At 32.4% G+C, this 24659-nt stretch overlaps 1 protein-coding gene across 1 annotated transcript in view; it reads right to left on the bottom strand.

Annotated features, from left to right (window-relative positions):
* Nucleotides 1–24601, bottom strand: part of LOC105369006 (nucleolar protein 4-like) — a 40842-nt gene extending 16241 nt beyond the window's left edge. The window contains exon 1 of the mRNA XM_011508232.1: nt 24474–24601. Within this exon, the coding sequence (XP_011506534.1) occupies nt 24474–24518 (45 nt within the window). The 5' untranslated portion in view covers nt 24519–24601. The remainder of the gene's footprint in view (nt 1–24473) is intronic.
* Nucleotides 24602–24659: the final 58 nt, after the last annotated feature.

Here is a 24659-nt window from a genome sequence, read left to right as displayed (position 1 = left end):
AATAATACTTAAAATAAAGTAATAGACTTTTAATTGAGAGCCGAAAAGCATCATGCGATTGCATTTATAGTATGCATCACGTACATATGAATGTAGAAATAAGGATACAAAAGGCATTAAATGCAGAGTTGGTAAAACTATGATAAGAACATGAACGGAAAGGAATCGGAAGATCGCCGCACTACACTGAGCGATGACGTAGCTTTGACTTAAATGAAAAAGTCTGCGGCGTAAATAAGTGGCGTTTGAAATACATATTATGTTTTTATATGGAAACTTTTCTTTGATAATATAAATGATTGAATGAAATAAAATTTCAATACAATCAATAGATGCAATATGATTTACAAATATGTAATGTATAATTATTGAGCAGCACATAAATTCATGTATTAAAGGCAAAAATACGACTCTTACAAAACGACGCTTTAGAATAGTTTTAAAAAAGTACAAGAGATGCCGATTCTAGTGTGTTCGACTCCGATTCGCAATAAATAGTCTCGCGCTACCGCTATGCGACTTTCGCAATCCTCTCTTTCTCTCTCTCTCTCTCTCAGCTTTCTTTTTTGCCGTCATTCGCGTAGTGATCGTCGCGGTCTTATCAGCCTCATTTTTTCGCTTCCTGTCGCTTGCCGTTTCCATCATGGAGTTTCCTAAGGTTGAGCGTGCTTTTATCGTGCTTAAGAAATTTTATTCTTTATAAAATAAAATTGCTGTCCATGTGAAATTAAAAGTTTCACCTCTTGCATGCATTATCTATTTGTCAATATTATGAATTTTTTTAATAATTCCATCATAATTTTAAATCGTTTCTCCCGACAATGTAAAAAGATGCACATATACGTTTTTGTCAATTACTTAACTTTAAAAAAATATCTATATGCTTGCTTAAAGAAATATGTAATTTCTGAACATATAAAATGCAAATACATTCATTTTCTATACTGTGCGAAATGAGTGTACATATTTTTTGTAAAAAAAAAACAAACCAAAAAAATACATAAATTTAGAAGAAATAAAAACAGAATTAATAAATCTTTATTTTTAATTTGATTATAAAAGTATTAAATAATTTAGCCGTTAGACGGATTCGAAGTAATTGATAATGATGTTAAATAAGTGAAAGTTTTGATCATTGCGTGTGTAATGTATAATTTTACACTATGCATACGTATATATATATAATTAATACTGGGGAGCGTCGAAAAGAGATTTATAAATATGGAAGAGTTTTGACAGTTTAAGTTGGCAGACGAATGAAGATATTTGTAAAAGAACAAGCAGAACAAGACGAGTAATAGGAATGAGAGGAGGAAGTGGACCGGGACCGAGGCCGTGTTTCCCCTCTCCCCTAAACGGCGCGACGCGTAGCCGTTGGAGACCGACGTCAACGGGTTCCTTAAGTTTAAAGGTGACTCCGAGGCGCAGTTGTGCAATGCGCCGGCGCTGTGTCCGAGGGGACCAGAGATAACTCACGTGACCCAAGCTCGCGTACAACCAATCGAAACTGGCCTCAATGGCTCCCGATGGACGTCATCGACCTTTAGGATTAAAATGCCGTGAGCGCGGAATGCAGAAAACGTCGCGATGTAGGTAAAGAAAGAAAAGGGAACGAAGATTCCTTTTAAACACAACAAAACAAAACAAAAACACACAAAAAGAAAAGAAAAAAGAGAAAAACTCTATTGCCAATTTTGTTCGTATGTAGCCATTAATCGCAAAGACCAAAGCTACGGTCACTCGTCCTGCCGCAGCGACGACGACGATGACGATGGCAACGATGTCAGCGACAGCACGCACCCAGCATTACGTGGCCAGTACATGGCGTCGACCTGCTTTCACGAATAAAACATTCGCGTCTCTTCCTCACTTTTCAAAAATCCACTCTGACCCACTACCCCCGTGACTCGCTTCGATCCTGCTTCCTAGATATACCACCTTGTTCTCTCAACGACCCTTTCGCGCCTCGTCACCTACTCCGCTTTGGATAGATCTCCGCACCGACCGACCATAACAAAATACGTCAAATTCACACTCAAATCGCTTCATTATTTACAACTCATTTAAATTTTCCTAAAACGAGGCAGCTTGTCGAGAGACCCTCTTTACTCCTCCTTCGCCCCTCGCACCTGTGCTATTTATAAACGTAACTTAATCGATAAATAACTTTCGAAAAACAAAGCCGTTTGACAGTCCCACTTAATATACCTGGACTTTCTTTAGCAGTCCATTTTACAATAAATTCTTTTCAAATCAAGCACATATTTAGCTGTAAACGAATTTTATATAAACATAAATCGGCAAATGTGCAAATGATGACAACCTCGATGAATGCCACATTAGAAAAGATATTGTTTGGAACTCGCTTCAAGACATTCCGTATAAACATTAATACTTCTCTAATGTCAATATCTTTTTTGAACTCGAGTTAACTATACATTAGAATATTACATTAGCTATCGATTTGTATTACATCTTCGAAACTTATGCAAAGGATATTGGTGCATGTGAGCATTTTTACTACTGGCGATAAAAGCTGCTATAGTAAGAATTCTTTTTGCTCGAATTATTTTACTCGTTTCAAGTTTTTATGCAAAAGTTGGACTAACTTTCTGAACTAGTACTTGTAAGAAATTTTCAAATTACATCTTACACCTATACATACCATTAAAAATATTATAAGTATTACAAATAGTATGTATATTAGTATGTATGTATGTATGTAAGTATGTATGTATGTATGTATGTATGTATGTATGTATGTATGTTAGTATGTATGTATGTATGTATTATATGTATATAATTATTATTATTGTAATTATTATGATAAAACACAATGACAATTCACAGGAAGTGTCGACTACGTATAACGGACTTTATACTACTAAATGATAATTTCAATCGCAAAATATTGTTAATAAAAATTGATACGTAAAAAATTATTTCCAACTGACGTACAAAGTTGCATGTGTCATTAGATATGTGTCTATAGTATAAGAATGCAAGGGAAATTAAAAATCAATTGGACAGGATTTGCTCATCAACTGATTAGCCTAATAAGTACGTGCAAATAATTATATTTAATAATGATAACATTATGCGAGTCTTATAAGCATTGACCGGCTAAAGTAAGCAGCATAGACAAAGCCAGCCAATATAATATTGATGCGCCGAAAAATTTAATCGCCATTAAAGAGGATTCTCCACTCGGCAGTTATATTAACTCGAGGGATATCTATCCGGTGCCCCCCTCCAAAACAGAGTCCCGAAAGCGCCTGTTCTTTATGGATGATCCCGAGGAACGCCAGAAGCAAAACGAAGCCCAAAAAATAAAGAGCTCTGTTGTGTAACATCGACGCCTCCCATCATCGTGTCCTCGAACGCGGCACAATCGCTCCGCACTCGAAAAGTTTACTGCCTCGGGCTCAATGCTCGCTCGGTGACAGCCGTCGGGCAAGAAAGTTTGCCCGTAGCCGCGCCTCGTAGCCAGCCCGTAAAGTCCAGCAGCCGCTTACACGTATCGGCGGTGCGTATCGATCTCCGCTTGCCTCGGTTCGTCAGACTGGCGGCGACGCTGCCACTTCCAGAAAATCGCTAGAATCGAGGAGGCGCGCGCGCGCGCGAGGCGCCGAGTGCACCGAGCCGACCTCGACATACAATCCACGAGGCGACTCGCTCGCGCTCGCCTCGGTCTTTCGGGAAATAATTGCGCGCTCGCGCGCCACATGTAACTGCCGCTGTCGCTGCCACCGTCACCGTCACCGTCACCGTCACCGTCGCCATCGCCTTCGCCTTCGCCATCGCCATCGCCATCGCCATCGCCATCGCCATCGCCATCGCCATCGCCATCACCATCGCCGTCGCCGTCGCCGTCGCCGTCGCCACCGCTCGCGTCTACGATCGCGCTCGACCTCCTTTCCTCCTAGGTGCCGCCGCATGCAGGCCGCGCATCACCTCGCACCGCACCGCAGCATTCCGTGCACACGCGCGCACACCTCCGAGAGTCGCAATTTTAAACGCGACTCGCAGTCGCTTCTCGGACTCTCCATTTCACCACCCTTTTTCATCGATCTCTTCTCCAATTTAGAATTGGAGGAGCGGCAACTATAGGCAAGACCGAGGCAAGACCGAGGCAAGACCGAGGAAAGACCGAGGCAATCGCGCTATTGCACGTCGATTGAAGAGTGGAAAGCGCAATCTACCGAGGCTCATCGCCGGCGATAACCTACGAGGGAGTCATCGTCAGCGTCCGCTACTCGCACTGCTGATTAAAAAGAATTCGCGTGGGCTTGCAAAACCGTTGATGCGCGCACTGCTTCTTGACGCCTGATTTGGCTGGTTACCAACCAATATTTCCCACCGAATGCCGTCCTTCATCTTGCTCATTTGCGTGACGCCTAATTTTTCGATTCACGGCGACATATATTCATACACATTACCACCCAAACATGCATGTATATATGCACATGTACAAACACACTTTCATATTACTTGCCTGGGGAACAATGTAATACAATTATTCTTCTTGTAAAATTTGTCGTAGAAAGATTTTTATTGCAGTACATTTTATGGTGAAAATTCATCAAAAACTAGATAATTCCGAAAATATCAAAAACCTGTATTTCACCGTATTGATCATTCTTACAATTAATTTTCGGAATACAAAAAATATCTAACGTCAATCTTTAATAATACAAACAAATTAAGCATATCGACCTATTTATCATCAAATTAATAATTTCTTTTTATAAGATTTCGAATTATATTAAATTTAAAAAATTCCAATATATGTTAGCAAATAGCTTAAAAAAAAAGTTAACTATTTTTTTTTAATGTATTGTACAAATCAATAATTTTCTATTGATTAATATTTTAAATGTTGCATATTTCTAATGTTATAACTTAATTGTGATAACTAATAAAGTTTAGTACAATCCTAAGATCATATATATAAATTTGTTATACACAACTACCCACACATGTTAATGGGAATGTTAATGGCAAAAACGGGTGCGTCTGTAGCACCACAAGAAACGATAACGATTGAGGCCATATACTCACACACGTGCGCCCGCGCGCTTACCCACTATACTATCTTACTATTTCGTCTGTGCGATCTTTAATGGACGCTTATATTTACTTAATACAAGGTTTTTCTTTTTTACGAGACTTTAGAAATTCATTACTTGAAATCAAGTGTATATCATGATTTTTTATATTCTAACTTGTTCATTATGTAATTATGTATGTTAAATAAGCTTCTATCAATTCTTCATAATTTTTATATTAATAAAAATAATTAGTAAAATTCTTATATCTACGATTAATATTCATAATGGACATAATGGACAGTGAATCTTTTAATGTTATTATCCTAACAACTTACTGGCTTTATTTTCCACAAATTAAATCGAAATTTCTTTATAAAACAAAATTAAAAGAAATAAAAAACGAGTCAGAGCACGAATTAAACTTAAAAATGAAATACAGTGATGTATAAGTTCACCCACGATCTATAATCGCTACTTAATCAGTGACTATTAAAATCATCGAGCAAAGTTACTCTGAAAAACAGCAAGTTATTAAGTGGTTTTATACAAATCCACAGATCGTTAATAACGCGGAGAAGTATGTATTTCCATCGTAAACTAACATTCTCGTCGAAGTTCAAAGTCATAGATTTCAATTAGTATACACGCGCATTCGCAATCACGAAGTCTGTATTCTGATATTGCATTTTTACTTCAGATCCAGTGAATGAAGCTAATGACAAGAGGAAGATCGAGAACCGGTTTTTTTTTTTAATAAAATATTATTCACCACATTACTTTTGTATCTAACAAGTAATGTACTTGTCTAGTCATTAGCCAATATTTATACATTAAAACCCAACAGGCAAGTAAAATGTAATAAAGTGTTAAGATTGCCGGTTGCATTTTGGTAATACATTTAGTAATTCTAATGACTACTAATATGATGAAACTTTTGAAATGTATATTTTCTAAAAGTACCTTATTTCACTCAATGAAGCAAATGCCTAAGTGAAGTTATGGCAGGGAATTGGATTCATTGATATCTTACCTGTAATACAAAAAGCATAAGTATTATTAGTATTATTGTATAGGAAGAAAGCTAAATGATCAATACAAAACACAAAAAGAATAATTTTTTAATTTACAATTTTGGGATTTAAATTTTATTATACAGTAACGATATATGGACATTGAAAACAATTATATCGTTCGAAACTCAGATCTTCCATCTTCCATATATATATATATATATATATATATATATATATATATATATACAATCTTGAATAGAATCGAATGGAATATTATAACGCACATAAAGCATCGTCATTGTTGTAACACATTGTTTACATTTAATGGTTCAAATTAGTTTAAATACACGTAAAAATTTTAGCGTCATGAAATACTAATTATTAATTCATATATTATTATTTACAGACGATATAGTTTGTATCTTAATATGAACTCTACTACTAATATCACCATTTCTTATCCAAGGTACCAATTTATTTATGTGAAAAGAACAAAACTTCTGGTAAAAGAGCAGACATTCTTATTGGGTCGAGAATTTAAATGGAGAGCTTCTGATTTCGCAATGGATACCTTTTTTACATTTGAGCTACCAATGACAATAAAAATTATAAAAAAATATCACTTCTTTTTGCAAGTCTTTTTTTAATCAGAATCGAGCACATATACTATTTCATACTTGTAACATTATGCACCGAGAAAGAATTATGTATATTTAAAAGCTTAATGGGTATTTGTAACTCAATTCGATCATTTTTAGACTAAAGAAGACTAGTAATCTGAAAGGGAGAAAAGATATGCTGAGCTCCGAGAACACATTTAAATTTGAAAGTAAAAAGTTTTAGACAATGATTATGTAGTGAAAAAAAAGAGAAAGAAAAAGACCGTTATTTTGGTAGAAAAATTAAATAATTTAATTAAAAAAACTGAAACTACTGATAGACTTCTTTTGAAATAATAGAAAATGAAACGAAAACGATAATAAAATGGACTCACTAAAATCGCTTAATATCTAGCGGAAAAAATATAAGAATTGACAGTCTTACCAATATGTATGATTTCGGTATTCTTTGACTATGCAAACATCGAGAGGAGAATGTGCGTTCTACAAAGACACGAGATAATACTTTCGTTTAAGTATAAAGTACATTTAATAACTGTCACTAATTTATTATAAAATGAAGGAACAATTTGATCAGTTAAACGTTCCGCGCTGATCAAATATCAAGTTGCAAAATTATTTTCATTATTATCTTAAAAAGTGTTTAAGTAATTGAGTATAATAAAATAATTAATAAAACTGCATACACATAAGTGGATCATTACTTTCAAAAGTTTTTACAAATAAATCATAGAGTTGGTATTTCACATTGGCAGTATTTTCATTGCTGTAAATAATTCTCTATCTGTCACTTTTGTCAATTAAAAATGAAATTTAGTTGGAAATTATTATTGCAAAACATTTCAATTCTTGCATCAGACAGACTTCGCTCGGTGTTATTTATTGTAATATTATACATTTAAAAGATAATCTTGCAAGATATTTTACAATTGCAGTTTATTTATTTAGGTATAATGATTTTCAAACATTTATACACAATGGCCGTGCTCTTTAAGCTGCTTTTCTATTATTTCAGAATTTGATTTACAAAATTATTATACAATGCACCATTAAATTTAGTGATTTTGAAGTTCACTATAATAATATATTGCAGTATCATCATTTTTGAGGTATAACATTATGAAACGAGGTATGAAAAAAAAAAATAAATAAAAAAAAACAGTCTACGACCGATAAATTCTTGTTGGCATTTCTCCTATAGAAAAATACATGCAGCAGCATCATATACATTCGCGAGGAAATAACGATTTTTGCTTCGCTCCCGGAAACTCGCATTGGACGCTCGCGCGACTTGTTTCGAATATTTTTTTCGTTTCTCTCGTCATCGACGTCATCATCGAGGTGAAATATTGAACAAGCCACAACTATGGCGGTGCGTGGGCACACGGGAGCAGGGATCGGGGAAAGCTCGATGTGGAGACGTGTGACGAGGGTCGGGACTGAAGGCTTACTCGCGTAGTTCTGTATGCAGATATTCGAGCTTTTATACCCATCGCGTGTAACGACCAGCGACCAGGAGAGTTTACGATAAGCCCCGCGTGCAATGTGTGCACACACAATCTGCATTTAGTACGCACGGACGCCAGAGAAAAAGAGAGAGATATTGATAGAGAGAGAGAGAGAGAGAGAGAGAGAGAGAGAGAGAGAGAGAAACAGAAAAGGATAGCCGAAATAACGAATGGGATGAGAGAACAACAGGCAGAGAAAAAAATGAACTGACTTGGTTACACGGATGCAAACTTTTATCTCGAACAAATGTCTTATAAACGTTTGTTCTAATTTCAATGTTAATAATAAATAATAGAAAGAGCACGCGCGTGAGAGAGAGAGAGAGAGAGAGAGAGAGAGAGGGAGAGTAAAGTTGCTCGATCTTATTTACATCACCTTTAATCCCAAAAACTCATATCTTCACCACAATCTTCCTAATAACATTAAAGAAAAAAAATTGTTATCTATATAATAGTTTTGATTCTAATAACTAATAACTACACGTTAACACTAAATTTTTAAACGCTACATACTTAGGTAGGTAAATAACCGCGAGACCAATATATATATACATATATAATAAGATACCAGTAAGTTGGTAACAGTTGGCAAGATTACAAAATTATTCGGTCATTGTCTTCGTCTTATTGTTTTTTCCAACCATTGACCAAATACTTCTATTACGATGCCTTAGGCACTGACGTATTACACACTGGAGTTCGCATTTTTTTAAGTCTATCCATAAATAGTAGAATGTGACATTAGTAAGTAAGTACTACTGTTGTCTGGTAGTTTATGCTCTTTTTGCTAGTGGAACTTCTGGTTGTCGATTGAATGTTCCTTGAAGCTGTTTTCATATAACTGTCGCCCTGGATCAACTTATCATGTTAATGTACGACTCGTCGTATGCTGAACTTGGTTCAATATCCTCTATTTTTATTTCAACTTCGTTATGCTATCTCAGTATTAGCTGGATTCGCTAATTTGACCTTACGTATATACAAAAATATATACTATATAATATATAATATATATAAATAAATTTTGTATATTAAATTAATACCCTATTATAATGTCAATTACAATTATAATTTTGCTAAGAAATTTCAATGTTGACTTTAACTTTACATTTTTTCAATTTTAATATTAATAAAAATAATCTGTACAATTGCATACAGTAGAAAAATTTGAAAATATATTACGGCCCGATTAGATTATTCTATTATATTACCCATTAAACATTATAAAACTTTCCATTTTAATATATTTAACGTTTAAAAAATTGACAATATCAATGATAAAAATATTATCAATAAAATAAATAATTATTAATTTTTCTTTTATAAATAATTTTTATTAATCATGTCTAGTTTTTTATATCAAAATGAAACATTTTCGAAAGATAATTATTCGAATTGTAATATTTGTAATTCAATGGTATATCATATAAACTTGACCTAAATCTTGGCTACTTAGTATCAAATTAGTATATAATTTCTATAAAAGAAAAAAAAAATTAAAAAAAAATCACATACTTTGCATATCTTAATAAATGAGCGTATAATCAATGTATACGAAATAATATACATAAAATTGATGTTTCGCTAATTTGTAAAATATCCATAGATACGAAACAAAACTCGATATTACGTAATACATAATTATCTTCGCAATCAAGAAAAAAAGTACTTGTAATCGAATACATATATATAAACTTATTTTATGAATGTGAATAATGAGAACATTTTTAATAAATATTTATAAAACTGATTCTTTCATCTATTGATTAAGTACAAAAGCAAAATTAGCGATAAGAAATAAAAGTTTAAGAATAATACTTGGAAATAGCAGTTAAAGTGAAAAATCAATCTGTATAATTAGCATCATCAGTGCGAGGAATCAATGTAGCGCTACATGAGAGAGAAGTTCGAAGCTGTAAGACCGGATAAGTATTTTGGTAAGAAGGTTGATAGTAAATTAAAGAGTTGAGAGAGTCGAAGATAGATCGATAAAGAGAATACGAGAAGGCATGTGTATCGGTATCTATGTCGGTGTATGTGAGTAGCACTGAAAGCGAAAAAGAAAAAAAAGAAAGAAAAGATAGAGATAGATGAGCGATTTGTATCAGATAGGTGATACTGTCGTAGTTTTAACACATGTCGAGTATTGCTAAAGCCCACCCTACATACCACACGGATAAGTGTTACGTATCAACTTGTTGCATTAATTACGGAACGGTAGCTATTAGCTATCGATTGGCGCGAAATCTCATTTCTATATATGCACAACTTCTCTACTTCCTCGATTCTCGCTACCATGAACACAATCGCCCATGAATACGTGTGGGTTTGTACATGAAATTCCGCAATTTCAAGTCTTTATGACTTCCACGTGTTGTGAAATTTTCAATAAGTTATTTTTCATTTGTTTTTTTAATGCCAAAAATCAATGATTTTTTTTTTTTTTTTAGTATATAAATTCTTTTATTTAAACTATAATTTGTTCCTTTGAATTATAATAATGATTAATTTTTAAAAATCATAGCTCATTTTCACATTACGTAACAATTTTAACTAGTTTTGAAATATACTGTTTATCTTGTATCAAAAAGTTTTAGATAAATTCAGATGAAACGTTGCACTCTACATTAACAGCGCAATAATTCGTAATCCCTGAAATATAAAGATGCGAGTTATATAAGAATAAAAGATAAGTGCCGTTATTTATAATATAATTACATAAAAAAAATTTTAAGCGTAATTTATTTACTCGAGCAGGTAAAAGTTAAGAAATCATGTTTAGTGTTTAACGGATTAATGGGAAAAGAAAATGTAATATCTAATAAAGCATGGGAAAATGAAAATTCCCATTACAATAATTAACATAATTGATAACGATTAAAAAGAGATTCGTTATTATACTTATATCGAATTGGGACGGTCCTCGACAAATTATCATGCAACAGCTTACAGAAGTGGAAATGCCATTACCCTTAGATATTCAATACTGAATTAAAGTACACGTCCAGTAAATTAAATAATAATTACAATTTTTGTGTTTAATAAATTATTAATTATCATTAAGCATCATAATACCTATTATATAGTAAAGTACAAAGATTTAATTAAGATTATAATTAAGAAGAAATTTAACATAGATATTATTATTATTAATATTATTATTATTATTATTATTATTATTATTATTATTATTATTATTATTAATGTTATTACTCCATTAAAATTAATTTGAAAATATAAATGATAGAATAGAGCATGTCAAATAGTTCAGTAGTGCATCAGATATTTGGAAGAAAAAAATAATCTTTAATATGATAAGTCAAACATAAATATTATCATTATTTATTATAAGCTGTGAAATCACAATAGCATTTGATTAAAGACAGAAGCTGCATAGTTCATATATCAAATATATAGTTCTGCATAAATCGCAATAATCTTTGCAAAATGTAATATCTAATTGACTAAATACGTTGTCAATATCTTAGATTGAATAACAATATATAAGATAATCATTTATATAATTTAAAAGTTATTGTTAAAATAGTTTGATAATTTTAACGTCGCGCTAACATCAAATGCATATATGAATACTCTAAGTATATGAAAAGATATCGTTTTATACATAAGCATTGAATAGTAATGTAATGCATTGGGAAAGCAAAAAGTCGCGTTTAGCATGATGAAGGGGTAGGCGATTACAAAAATCCCGTTTCGTAAGGTCAGGGGAAAAGTGCTAATAATGGATTAAAGTCTGGAAATGAAGCAGTAACGATTTATACGTGGAGCAATGCACGTATTAACTTACAGCATAGAGGAAGGAAGAAAGAGTGAGAAAGGGACAGAACCCATGGACGGCAGGCGGGAGCGAGAGGGCGGGAGGTGGCGCGATGAGGGGGTTGGGTTGGGTTGGGTTGGGTTACTTTAGTGATGGGATGGGTAGGGGTTGGGGGGGGCGAAAGGCAGGCTGGCAAACAGGGCTTTTGGAGAGACGCGCCGGCGGTGGCGATGGCCACGACCTCGCGTTGTCGCCACCGCTGCCGACTGTTTTGCGAGTAAATTCGAAATGGTCACGAGGGAGCGGAGCAGCGAAGCTTTCAAAAGAGTACGAGAGAGAGTGAGAGAGAGAGAGAGAGAGAGAGAGAGAGAGAGTTGAAAAGAGATCGCTAACCAACGGAGCGACGGACCTTCGCCGGAGGCTATTTTTAGCCCGACGTATGTGTACGTGCGCTAGCGAGCCCCCGCGCATGGTATACCGGTACATACCACCCGTCAATAATCCGCTGAATAAACTATCGTCAGACTGGATGGATTCGAGTCGCCCGCCCGTGCACATCCACATACACCGAGCACCCACAGTGGCCCCCAAAAATCCGAGCACTTTCTGCCACTGTTACTGAATATACCAATCCCAATCATTTTACCATGGGATGTCTAATATCCTGCTTAGAGCTGCTTAAAAGCTTCACCAGGGGCACTTTTCGATACGTTTTTCCCTTTGCAACTTCTTCGGTAAATATCTTGAATGTTGTTGAAAGAGTAGCTACAGCCATCAACCTAAATATTCGAAGAACATGACTCGTTCTTTTACTTTCTTCCTTTTATTGGAATATTACGATTGCCATTACGGATAAGTCGTTGTTTTTAATGTAAATTTAAAATGTTATTAAGAAACGTAATGTTTTTCCAAACAAACAAAAATACCTTTCTGGAATTTATAAAAATAACATCGATCCTTTCCTTCTTTAATCAATAAATTAAGATGAAATGGTCAATAGCAAAAAAAAAAAAACAAAAATAAAAAAAATAAATAATATCACGTTATTGCATTAATGCCGACAGATTAGCTAAAAAAAACAAAATGGTAAACCTACAAATAAGAGTACAAATGATTTTTAGAATACGACTTTTAAAACATTCGTATCAAAATCATATATTTCTCTCGCATACTTTGTCGACGACATATCGCTTTCCATAAATGCGCGTGTACGTATAGAAGCAAAATACGATTAAAACAGTAAAAAAAAAAAAAACAACTTTTCAAGTAATTGTCTTTTAAATATACACTATTCCATTATTAATTTATATTTTTTACTCAATCAATTTTTATTTGTAAAATTATAATAATAGTATTAGTATGAAACGTTATAAAAAATATTGATAGTAAATCAGTGTTTGTTATTTACGACAGTTTTAAAACGTAATTAAATGTTTTAAAATATTGGGTATTCTGTATGAAAGATTAGAAATGGCGCATGAAAATTTATAGAAATTGACGACTAATTGGACAGTCTTGGGTAATTCATGATTTTAATAATGCATTTTTAACGAAAACATAGGATTTAAAGTATTTTAGGCGCTGTTCTAATTACAGGTTTAAAGTAGTAACTACACAAGAGTCAATATTGCCTTGTTCACGGTATCAAACAACTCCGTCTAGTTGAGTACAATGCATGTGACATAGAGAGGGACTATCTTTGAATCGATCTAAATTGTATATTCCTATACCTATATACAGAATTGTCATACTCTTGAGACAACCTGAAGCCACGTTTGCAAGAATATCATATAAATTTAACGTCCCACTTGCTGGTTAATCCTTCTCTCATTTAATACGTTAAGTTTCATCTATACCAATCAATAGCATTTTTACTATCAATTATTATATTGATTTTTATTAGAATAAGGGGTGGGTAGATAGTGATAGTTAAGCCGGGCAATGTTACGCGATTGGTATTTAAATTAAATTCCAATATATAAATTTGGAGCTCAACGTGTGATCGTATTGTTTAGTTACACTTTCATTTATGTCAATCACAATCCGTCGTACTCTATTAAACATCTCGTCTGAGATATATTTATAATTTCTAATAGCATTTTTATTACTATTATAAATACCATTTTTTTTATTTTTTTTTTTTTTATTTTTTTTTTATTTTTTTTTATAAATGTAGATTTATAAAAAGCCGCGAATATCGTGCACTATTGATAAGACAAATTCAAATTTCGTAAATTATTTTAAATTTTATAATTTTTAATATATAAAGCTCCTTAGAGCTTAAAATCAAAATAAATGTCAAAACATTTTTATAACGTTGATATACCTCATGAAGTAAAAAAAAAAGGACTCGTATTTTTAAATAAGACTGCGCAAAAGTATCTGATAGCTAAATAATCACCTATATTATGTACACTATTGGGGGAAGGGGAGGGGAGGAGGAGGAGGGGGGGGCTAATAACAATAATAACTATTGCGTTCGTGGTACAATGTGTACGGAAAGCGGTTGCTCGTCAAAGAAAAATAATGCAAAGGTCATGCGTCATAGCTTGATACAAAAGAATTGCAGATGACATCTACCACCATCGGCTCGTCGATTCGTCCGCGTTCGGCAAAGGCACGAGGAGCCATTGCGTGGGTCCGTGCATCGAAGCTAGAGGCCCATTGGCTTGCGGGCACACGATGCAGTGCGCCTTGACACGAATCGCGGATGACTCCCTGAATCAGCCGACGGCCACCGAGCCAACTCGTAAAACGGGGGGACTGCAAGAGGGGGAAGGGAGCAAGGAGCGCCTTTCCTACTTCAATCCTCCACCTGCTGCCTCGCGATTAGACGCCCTTGTGGTTACGGTTCTTTCCTTTTCGCAGCTCCACTCTCTCCTTCCCACTTGCAGACTTTCGATAAGGCTTCGAGTGCATTTTGATGGAAATTTCATTTCCCGCTCCGGCAATGTTGCGCCACGGTGCTTGCGGCTCCACCCCCGCCCCCCTGCCGGCCTCTCCCGCCCCATCTTTATCGGTGTTGGTTCCAAAAGTGCCAAATATTAGCGTTGGCTGGCCATTTGTTTTTTGTTTTTTGTTTACAATTTCAAGTATTACGCTACGACGAGAGCGCTACACGATAAAAATATTTCGCATGATCTGATAAAACGTAATGGCTTAGCTAATTTAGCTCCTCGACATCGCTCCGCTCGTTAGGAAGGCATGGAAGGTCCTGACGGCACTAAATGAAAATACTTTCTATCAAATATATTTATCACTGAAAAATACGTGAGACTATTAATGAATCAGTCCCCGTCCTGGGACCACGCGCCTTTATTCCCTTTATTGTCACGAGTAACATACCTGACCCCACGCGCACGGTAAGCCCATACGGACGAAAGCCCACAGAAAGAGAAGAAAGAGACCCCATAGGTCGAACAGCTGGAGCCACATCGATAATGCGATATATCTCCGAGAGTGCGTGAGCGTCGAAAGGTCGCTCCGATTTTTCACGGGCTCTTGTTCTTGTATGCACCCTGTTTCCCCTCTATCGCCGGCAATCAAGCGAGTACAGCGAACCCCCATTTGTCCAACTGCGCGCGGCATCGCTAAGAGCAGTCCTGCGTACGTTTGCCTCGCTGACTCACACTTTTATCGGCCAGTCTAATTGATAAATATGCCGTCCGTTCTCATGCGTCTCGACAAGTCAACTCCAAATTTTCGCTTAGTTTCACTTATTTTCACATATTTTCACATATTTTCACTCGCAACCCTATGATTTTGTCACATCGTACCGTTAAAACGTTGAAGAAAATTTGCCGAACTTGTCCATTTAATCGGCAATTTTCCAAAATTATATTGCTATTGCACAGCTTTTATAATTAATTGACATATACTATGATACTTGTAATGGCCCAACTTATCTATTTTAACATCAACGTGAACAAAATGCCCCAATCGCCTTCATTATAGGCATTATTATTCTATCCAATTCGTGACATCTTCAAACCGTAAGATACGTTTTGTTGTAATCAACTCTGAGAAACAAATTGTTTTCTCAGCCAATGTAATTTCATTTACATTTGTTTTTCGATATCATCGATCACGATTTTATATACGGATATAAACTATTAAATTGTCATTGAAAGATTTTACTTTAAAACATTCTTTTTTTAATGCTCTGTACAATATTAATAAACAATTTATAACGAAAAAATAGAGTGAAATATGATGGCGATACCACCGAGCTTAATATGTACATTTATTTAATTTCATTGCCGCTTTAATTGCGTTTATATTAAAGAGGAAATGCCATGAAAATTTTCAAGTAAATAATATACGACGTATTTAGTAATTTAATTTAATTTAAAAATTTGTTTATGGTGTTTATGTTTATTTTTGGTTATATAATAATGTAATATAAATGTATATTTATAACAGAAGAAGAAAATGTAAAACTAGGCCTCAAATCTATTTTCTGTATCTGGTTAAAATTAATTCCTAGTTATATATTTAAAAAATGTATTTGACTTCTTCGAAAAGTGTATTATGGAATAATAATAGTATTATTTAAAAGTCATCGGTCTGCTTTATTCTTCTAGATTATCTTTAAGAAAGCTTAAGATTTTGGTTATGGCATTTCTTGTTAATAAATATATTCATATTATCTTATTAATTATTTTACAAATATCATTATTTGAAAATATTTTTAAAAAAATTTGTGATTCTTTATAGAAAATCTCAGAAAATAATAGGCGTTGTCAAAGATCTAGTGAATACCAGATAAAAAATTTAATGAAAAGCCTATAGTGATTTTTTTATTCTTTTATATTTTCTGTTCTCTTTTCCAGAAATTATAAGCAACAATTCCACTGTGTCTCAAGCAACCGACCCTGAATAAAAACCAGTACAGTCCGTCGAGAAAATTTAAAAAATCCGGTATATCGTAAATACATATTTTGTTTTTTTTTTAACCTATAAGAAGTCAAGAATTATACTTTTTAATTTTTTACAATTTGGTACTGAAAGTAAGCTTATATAACTATATTATTATACATTTATTTTGATAACTTTTTAAAATTTCGTATTAATTTGTTTCACAATTCAAACCTTTGGAAATCATAATAAAAAAATGTACGTTTATTGTTACTAGCTTGTTGGAGTTAATTGAAAGGACAATATTATATTTTCCGAATGAAGTACTACAGGACATTAATATTATTAAGAAATGGTCGATTATTAAGTGTCAATAAACAATCATAGCAAAATTTTAATTTACATAAGTATTTCACTATTACATAATTCATAAATTTATAGTATACTATGAAAATGTTGTGCTAAATCCAAATGACAATTATGTTTTATAAATGTTAATTATAATGATATTTTGTCATACGCAATATTAATGTCATTGTAAATAAAAAAATAATCAAATTGAAAGGAATATAATAGTCAAATAAAAAAACTCGTAAAGGAGAACTGTTTATAATAAAATTATAAAATAAAAATATCATTAATTATAATATAATTACGAATTATTGAACTTAGTAAATGTAATTGAGAGAAAAAATAAAAGGCTTATGAATTTATTTTAATTAAATAATAAATACACTTAAAATGAATAAATTCAAGCTAAATTTGCTCTCATTTTTAATATATAAAAATACACTCATTATAAATAATTGTAAAGATATCATTAATTATAAAAATAATTACGAATTATCGAACTTACTAACGATAATTGAGAAGAAAAAAGGCTTTTGAAATTATTTTAAGTAAATGAAAAATAAACATAAAATTAATAAATTCAACGTAAATTTACTCTCACTTTTATCGTATACAAATACAATCATCATAAATGGTTGTAAAAAAAAGTTTAAAAAATCGTGATTATTATAGAATGTCTTTTCAATTGTCGAAACTAAAATAAAGATGGATATTTATTATTAAAAAAAAAAAATTTGTGATACGATTACATGAACAGTTATATAAACAATTAAATAAATATTAGGAGTTTAATCATTTAAATAAAATACATTGAACCTAACGGTTAAACCTATACAATTATATTATATAATTGAATTGACGTATTAATAAATTTTATAATTTTTTTTTTAATTAATCGTTATCTTAATTATTTTTAAGTTAAACAGTTTGAAATATTTTTCATGATACCGTACTAATCAAAACATGAATTTAAAAAATCTCGAAAATGGTTAGTTATATCATATAAATTATGAATAAAGCTTCATAAAAAATGAATCTTGCATTTTAAATTTTATTTTTAAATCATTTCTGAAGTTTAGTTAAGTAATTCCGAAGCACTTTTAATTGTAAATCAAATTCGCGTATTTCAATTTATTAATATGATATAATATAAATATCAATTTTTTCATATAATAATAATATGTTATCAACTATTATCGAATAAGCAATGCTTCATTCTTTATAGTAACTGAAATTATTTCACTTATCAATAATAATTCAACCAAATTGGCAAAAAATCATTTACTTTACGCCTAAAATCAAACTTAAAATTTTATAAATTGATAATTTCAATATTTTTCAATTTTTATGCTTCTTTAAATCTCAATATTATTACAATTTTTTTGCTTCTTTAATATTAAAACGCCTTAAAGATATTTCTTAAGAAATTTATGTATAAATTTTATGAAATAGATAATTTAATTAATATAATATAAGATCTATATAATAATATAAGATAATAATATATTAATATAATATAAGATAATGTTTTTTTGCTTCTTTAATATTAAAACGCCTTAAAGATATTTCTTAAGAAATTTATGTATAAATTTTATGAAATAGATAATTTAATTAATATAATATAAGATCTATATAATAATATAAGATAATAATATATTAATATAATATAAGATAATGTAAATTTTATGAAATAGATAATTTAATTAATATAATATAAGATCTATTTTTGTTGTCAATATTTTATAAGAAAAAACATACCAAAATAATTGGTTATTCTTTATTTATAAAATATTGACATTCGCTGTAGTATAATATTTATGATATAAATTATATAAAGAATATTTCTCAAGCATAGTGACAAACGCCCAAATTCATATGGAAACTCGATTTTCTTTAACAGCCTATTAAAAAAAGAAATTTTTTGAATCCTTTATTTAACAAAGAATTGAGGTTATCAAGCTCAACTACTCGATAATTTTTCTGGTGCTAAGCGTATATTTATAAATCCGTAACCGTAGATTTATAAAAATATTTCGTCAAAAAATGTTTTATTCTTTATGTTCGTATGTACATAGATTACGTACTCTATGTTAATACGTAACCATCCGATAAAAATTATTGCTTCTGAATGTAATATAATCCACGAATATATATACTTCTATACTTTTACCTGAATATGTGTAAAGTAAATCGAACGGTCAGATTGTTTTTAATTAGTAATGCATGCAATGCGCTCAGATGTGTGTGTGTGCGTGCGTGCGTGTGTGGAAATACTTAAAAATTAATAGCAATAGAATTAATAATGTATAAAAATTGACATCATAAATAAAAATGAACATTTCTAATTTACTAATAATACATAGGTTTGCAATTTTTAATCTACATGGATTCAGATATAGTAATATAGTTAAGAAAATTTAAATATTATATACATGTGTATATTCAACACCTACATTAATACTAATTTTTGTATTATTTTTGTATTATGATTATATTGTATTATTGAAATTTTTCTGTCAGAATATGTCGTATACATCTGTACAATACCAATTATCAATTAATATAATTACAATTTAATGCCAATTGAATAGACTTATACTAATTATTGTTTGTATGACTTATAATTTTAGTTGATGATTTCTATATATGTGTGATTCCTTTTATTATCTTACCAAGTGAAAAACTCAGATGCTTTACAATTTATGTTCAATAACTAATTATCAATAAAAATATTTACAACATAAAGAGATTATATTTTGAAATGTATTAATATTTTTTTATATACGCGTTATTAAATGATTTAAATGGATAAAGTGCACTATTAATTGCGTTACTATTCAGACTTCGCTAAGTCCTTTATTATGAATAATTAAATATCATTTTGTAAGAAAATGCTTTCTATATAATTAATTTACTTTATAACATATAATTAAAGAAGAGGAAAACTGTTCCGAATTAAGACGTTTGATATAGTTATGTATTTGAAAAAAAAACAAATAAAATGTTTCTTCGTATAAAAAATATATAATTATTTAACTAAATTAACAAAACAAAGAAATATAAATTTTCATAAACACTAAAAAACACATTGCCCGATTACAGTTCCTAGCTTTATAATTTTTCTTACCGCAAATATAGTAAAATAGTTAGTACTCCGTAAATTTTTGTATCACATTTAATAAATTACAATTATATGAAATAGTTTTTAATACAATTTTATATTTGATTGTATATCTTATGATGTACTAGTATTATTTCATATTATCTCCGAGTTCAATTATAAGATATTCATATTCGTAATTATAAAAACGTAAACTATTGTTAAATGTGCACGAGCGTCGATATTATTTACTCTTTCGCTAATTAATTTAATATCGTCTATTTAGTAATTTACCTATTTAGTAATTTAAAATTAAGAAAATGAAAAATCAAATTAAATTAATTAAATTATATACATATAATACCTAATATAAAAAACTTATTCAATTATAGTTTGTGCATAATATTAATTAATAACATAACAAATTGATAAATTGTTTTTAAAATAATTATATTATGCATGTTTTTCTTAATTTTATATCATTTCAGATTAATGAATGAAATATTTATGATTAATTATATGTAATGAACAATTAATTGTCAGCACTAATGTACTATGTATTTTTACTTTAATAAATTTAATGTATTTTTTTATGAATTTTAATGAAAGTTTAAGATAACTAATCAGTTTTCTTATATATATAATAATTTTATTAATTGAAATTCAATATCTATAGCTTATTACACATGCGCTTATACGCATGCATGTACACACAGATTTGAAAAGATGTAAAACAACGTTCACGGTACTATTAAAATTGTAATTGATATTTATTTATCCTGAAAATGTTTAAAAAAAAAAAAACTATTCACTTTGTTACATGACGGACATGAGAAATATCTGGGTTTATATCTTAGATGCTTCTTATCTTTTTATTACTGTAAAAATTAGTAAATTTTCAAACAACATTTATAACATATAGAATAAATAAAAAAAATTTTTAAATAAAAATTCAAATAAATTGTTAGAAATTTACGTATGAAGATATTTAAAACGACTTGTTATATATACATTACACATTAATAAATGTGTTTTGATTGTTAGTGTTCAAGTATTATTTTTATTATGTAATTTGCTACTATTTTCCATAATATTATTGATTAACAAAATAGAATTTAAGATATCAATAGATTTATGCATTCGTATACAAAGATTTAATTTACTATATTAATATAATTATTAAAAACCGATATTTATTAACTAATAATGCTGTTATTATAAAGCACGAATAATAGTCTATTAAAAAATTATGCGTACTTATAATGAATTTTTCATCATTAAAGGACTATAAATTTGCCTACAAATTTAGTTAGGACATCATTAGGCATTATTGACGTACTCTAACATTTGAATATGAAAATTGAAGCCCTGTTACTTTCTTATTTAATTATTTAACTTTTTTAGTGTAATTTGCCATTTCCATAAGTCAAAATAAAATACGTTCAATTTGTTGCGATTTTTACTGAAAAATACAATGATTTTTATTTATTGACTTTTCTAAAAACTTTGAATCAAATATAAATTCTATGATGTAACATTTAAATATCATTCTATTTTACTTAATATTGTTATTAGTATAATATAATAAAATTAATTAATTAATATTTATAGTTTCGAAGATTATTCAGCTTATACTTGAATGTTACATGACTCGGTAAAGGCAGATTAAAATATTAAGACAAAACTTTTTTTAAATGTTTAATCCTTGTATATGTGAAATTTCAATACGTGAAATCCATCTTATTTAAATGACAATAGTATCGCACTGTATGATCTAAATACCAAAGGGGTTAAAAATATAAATTGAAACTGGTGTTTTATGTTAATATGTGATAATGATAAATATACACATGGAAAATTCGTGTAGAGCATGACAAAAGTTAATTAATAATATTGTACGTAAAGTACGTTGGACAATATATTTTATAGGTATTTTGCAAATATTGGAAAATAATGAAAAAAAAGCAGCATTATTTATTTATAATTGATTCGAAAGTCATCTATTGAGAAAACTATTTTTTTTTTGTTTTTGTTTTTGTTTTTTGTTAATCTGAAGATAGTAAAAACAAAGTATATTCGTTCTCGGCAAGAGATACAGAGTTTATCCAGGCGAATGTCTGATTATACAGCTTTATCTGTTTTTAATTTTTTTTTTTATTGAAAAATAAAAATAAAAAAATAATTACGAATCGATCGGGGCATCGGCGCTGCGATTACAAAGAGCGCGCTTCATAAAAAAAGGGGGGGGGGTGAATATTTTGGAAAGGATGAAAACAAAGCGCGTCGAGAGGCTTTGCGCGGATGCCTAGAATTGCGGACATGATGGGAAGAGCGAGGTGGATGATAGGTAGGTAGGGTGGGAGTGAGGGACAGCGGGAGGGTGGGGAGCGTTAGGTAGACAGGAAGGGCCGGAGGGAATGAAAATCGACAAAGAATGACGTAAGAGTTTGGTGGTACCATGGCGGCTCTGCACGTGGCGGTGATAACGGGGCACGCGGCCTATGGCCTCTAATGCTTTTCGATCAAATTGACGAGCGCAAATGTGCGCGTGAATGTAGTCGCTCCAGGCCGTCGATGGAGTGGCTGTTACGGGGGTTATGAGTGGGAGGGTGTATATATAGAAGTCGAGGTTGTTGCGCAAATGCAACTGTTGCATCGATAATTTATCATGGTGCCGGGTGTGAAGATGACAATAAACGATTGTTTATCTGAAAAATCTTTGGACAGCCACTTTTTATTAAAAATCATAGTTTCGATTTTTCAGGTTTTGAACATATGAGGCGATTTGCGTTGCTTGGCTGTAAGGAAAACAAAGAATTGTGCGGAGAAGACAGTAGCTCGAAATAAATTCAAATTCGATCGGCAGAGCGCCTATTTAGCTTCGCCACTCGCTCATCGTTCACCGACTAATTTCGCAAAATTTCAATCGAGTGCGTAGCTATAAACATCTCATTAATTTACTTTAAGATGCCTTATTTTCAATGAGCGAGCCCCGCCAAGATGACGTCTTGTTTTCATCGTCATTTCCGTTACTTGAAATACAGGCCTCATGGGTGTACTCGAAGAAGGTAAAATAATTACCAGATTGCTACGCAATTCGTAATGTAATGTTACTTGTCGAGCCAATTATGCCAATTATGAAAATACAGCTTTCAACATAGTTTTAAGGGCAGGCAATTGAAAGATTGGTATAAAGATTAATCGTATTATTGGATATAATTTAATTGATAAGAATGCATCTAATACGCATGAAATAACATGCCAATGTAAATACATGAGTCAGCGTGGGCAACCAATTTTCGCTATTTCCACTGATAATGAGCCAAGATTCCAACGACAATCTACGGTTCTCGCGGTCTCGCGATCTTCCGGACACGCACACTTCACAGCGGAATAAAAAGGATGTCCCCCACCTCATCACCCCCCGCCCCCGCTTGTCGTGGCAGATCTTTTATTAAGCTGCTGTTGAACCAAATAAAGGAGGATGGATGGATGGATGGATAAGTCCCAAAGCTCGGGGATTCGAGGCCCCGTGTACATCGGCCAGTGCACTCGCGCATTCGTACGTGTGTGGGAGTTGCGTGAGCCGCGTGAATGAGCATCGTGGCTGTCGGCGACTATAAAGAGACGACTGTTCTCAGTCGTTGGAGGGGCATGGCAGGGGAGAAATTAGTAGAGGGGAGTGCGCTATGAAGGAACGAAAGAACGAAAGAACGAAAGAAGGATGGAACATCTGAGAAAGCGGACAGATATGCGTTTGGCGATAGCAGTAGCAGTAGCAGCAGTAGCAGCAGCAGTAACAGTAGTAACAGTAGTAACAGCAGGAACAGCAGCAGCAGCAGCAGGAACAGCAGCGGCGACGGTGACGGTGACGGTGACGGTGACGGTGGCGACCGCGTCGGTGGTGGCGGCAAAAGCAGCAGCGGCTGCATGTCGGGAGCGAGGTGACGAGGGGAACTGCAATAGGAGAGAGAACGAGCGAAGAGGAGGTGGAGTAAAAGTTGAAACGACTGCGGCTGCGGTACCGTACAAGGGAAGGCGCGCACGGCTAAAAAGAATGCGAGAGACGAGGAGAGGAGCGGAGCTTAGGCGCGGAGCCGCCGACGAGGGAGAACAGCGTTTTAACGGCAAGGGGAAGACGGGGGGTGGGGAGGGGAGCAGGCTACACAGGAGGTAAAAAAGGATCATTACTCACCTTGTGGTGCTGCATGATGGCAGTGGCCTTTCGCTTCGCGGACATTTTCAAGCTTGTCCTCTCTCACGAATCGAGTGGAAAATCTTCGATCCTCGTTCCTCTTCTCTATCTTTCTCACAGGTCTCTTTCTCTCCTTTCCTCTCCCTCGCCCTGTCACTCTGTCTCTGTCTGTCTGTCTGTCTGTCT

The sequence above is a fragment of the Ceratosolen solmsi genome, unplaced genomic scaffold (assembly GCF_000503995.2).
Source record: "Ceratosolen solmsi marchali unplaced genomic scaffold, CerSol_1.0 scaffold1, whole genome shotgun sequence".
In the NCBI taxonomy this organism is placed as follows: domain Eukaryota; kingdom Metazoa; phylum Arthropoda; class Insecta; order Hymenoptera; family Agaonidae; genus Ceratosolen; species Ceratosolen solmsi.
This window is presented reverse-complemented; position numbering and strand designations above follow the sequence as displayed.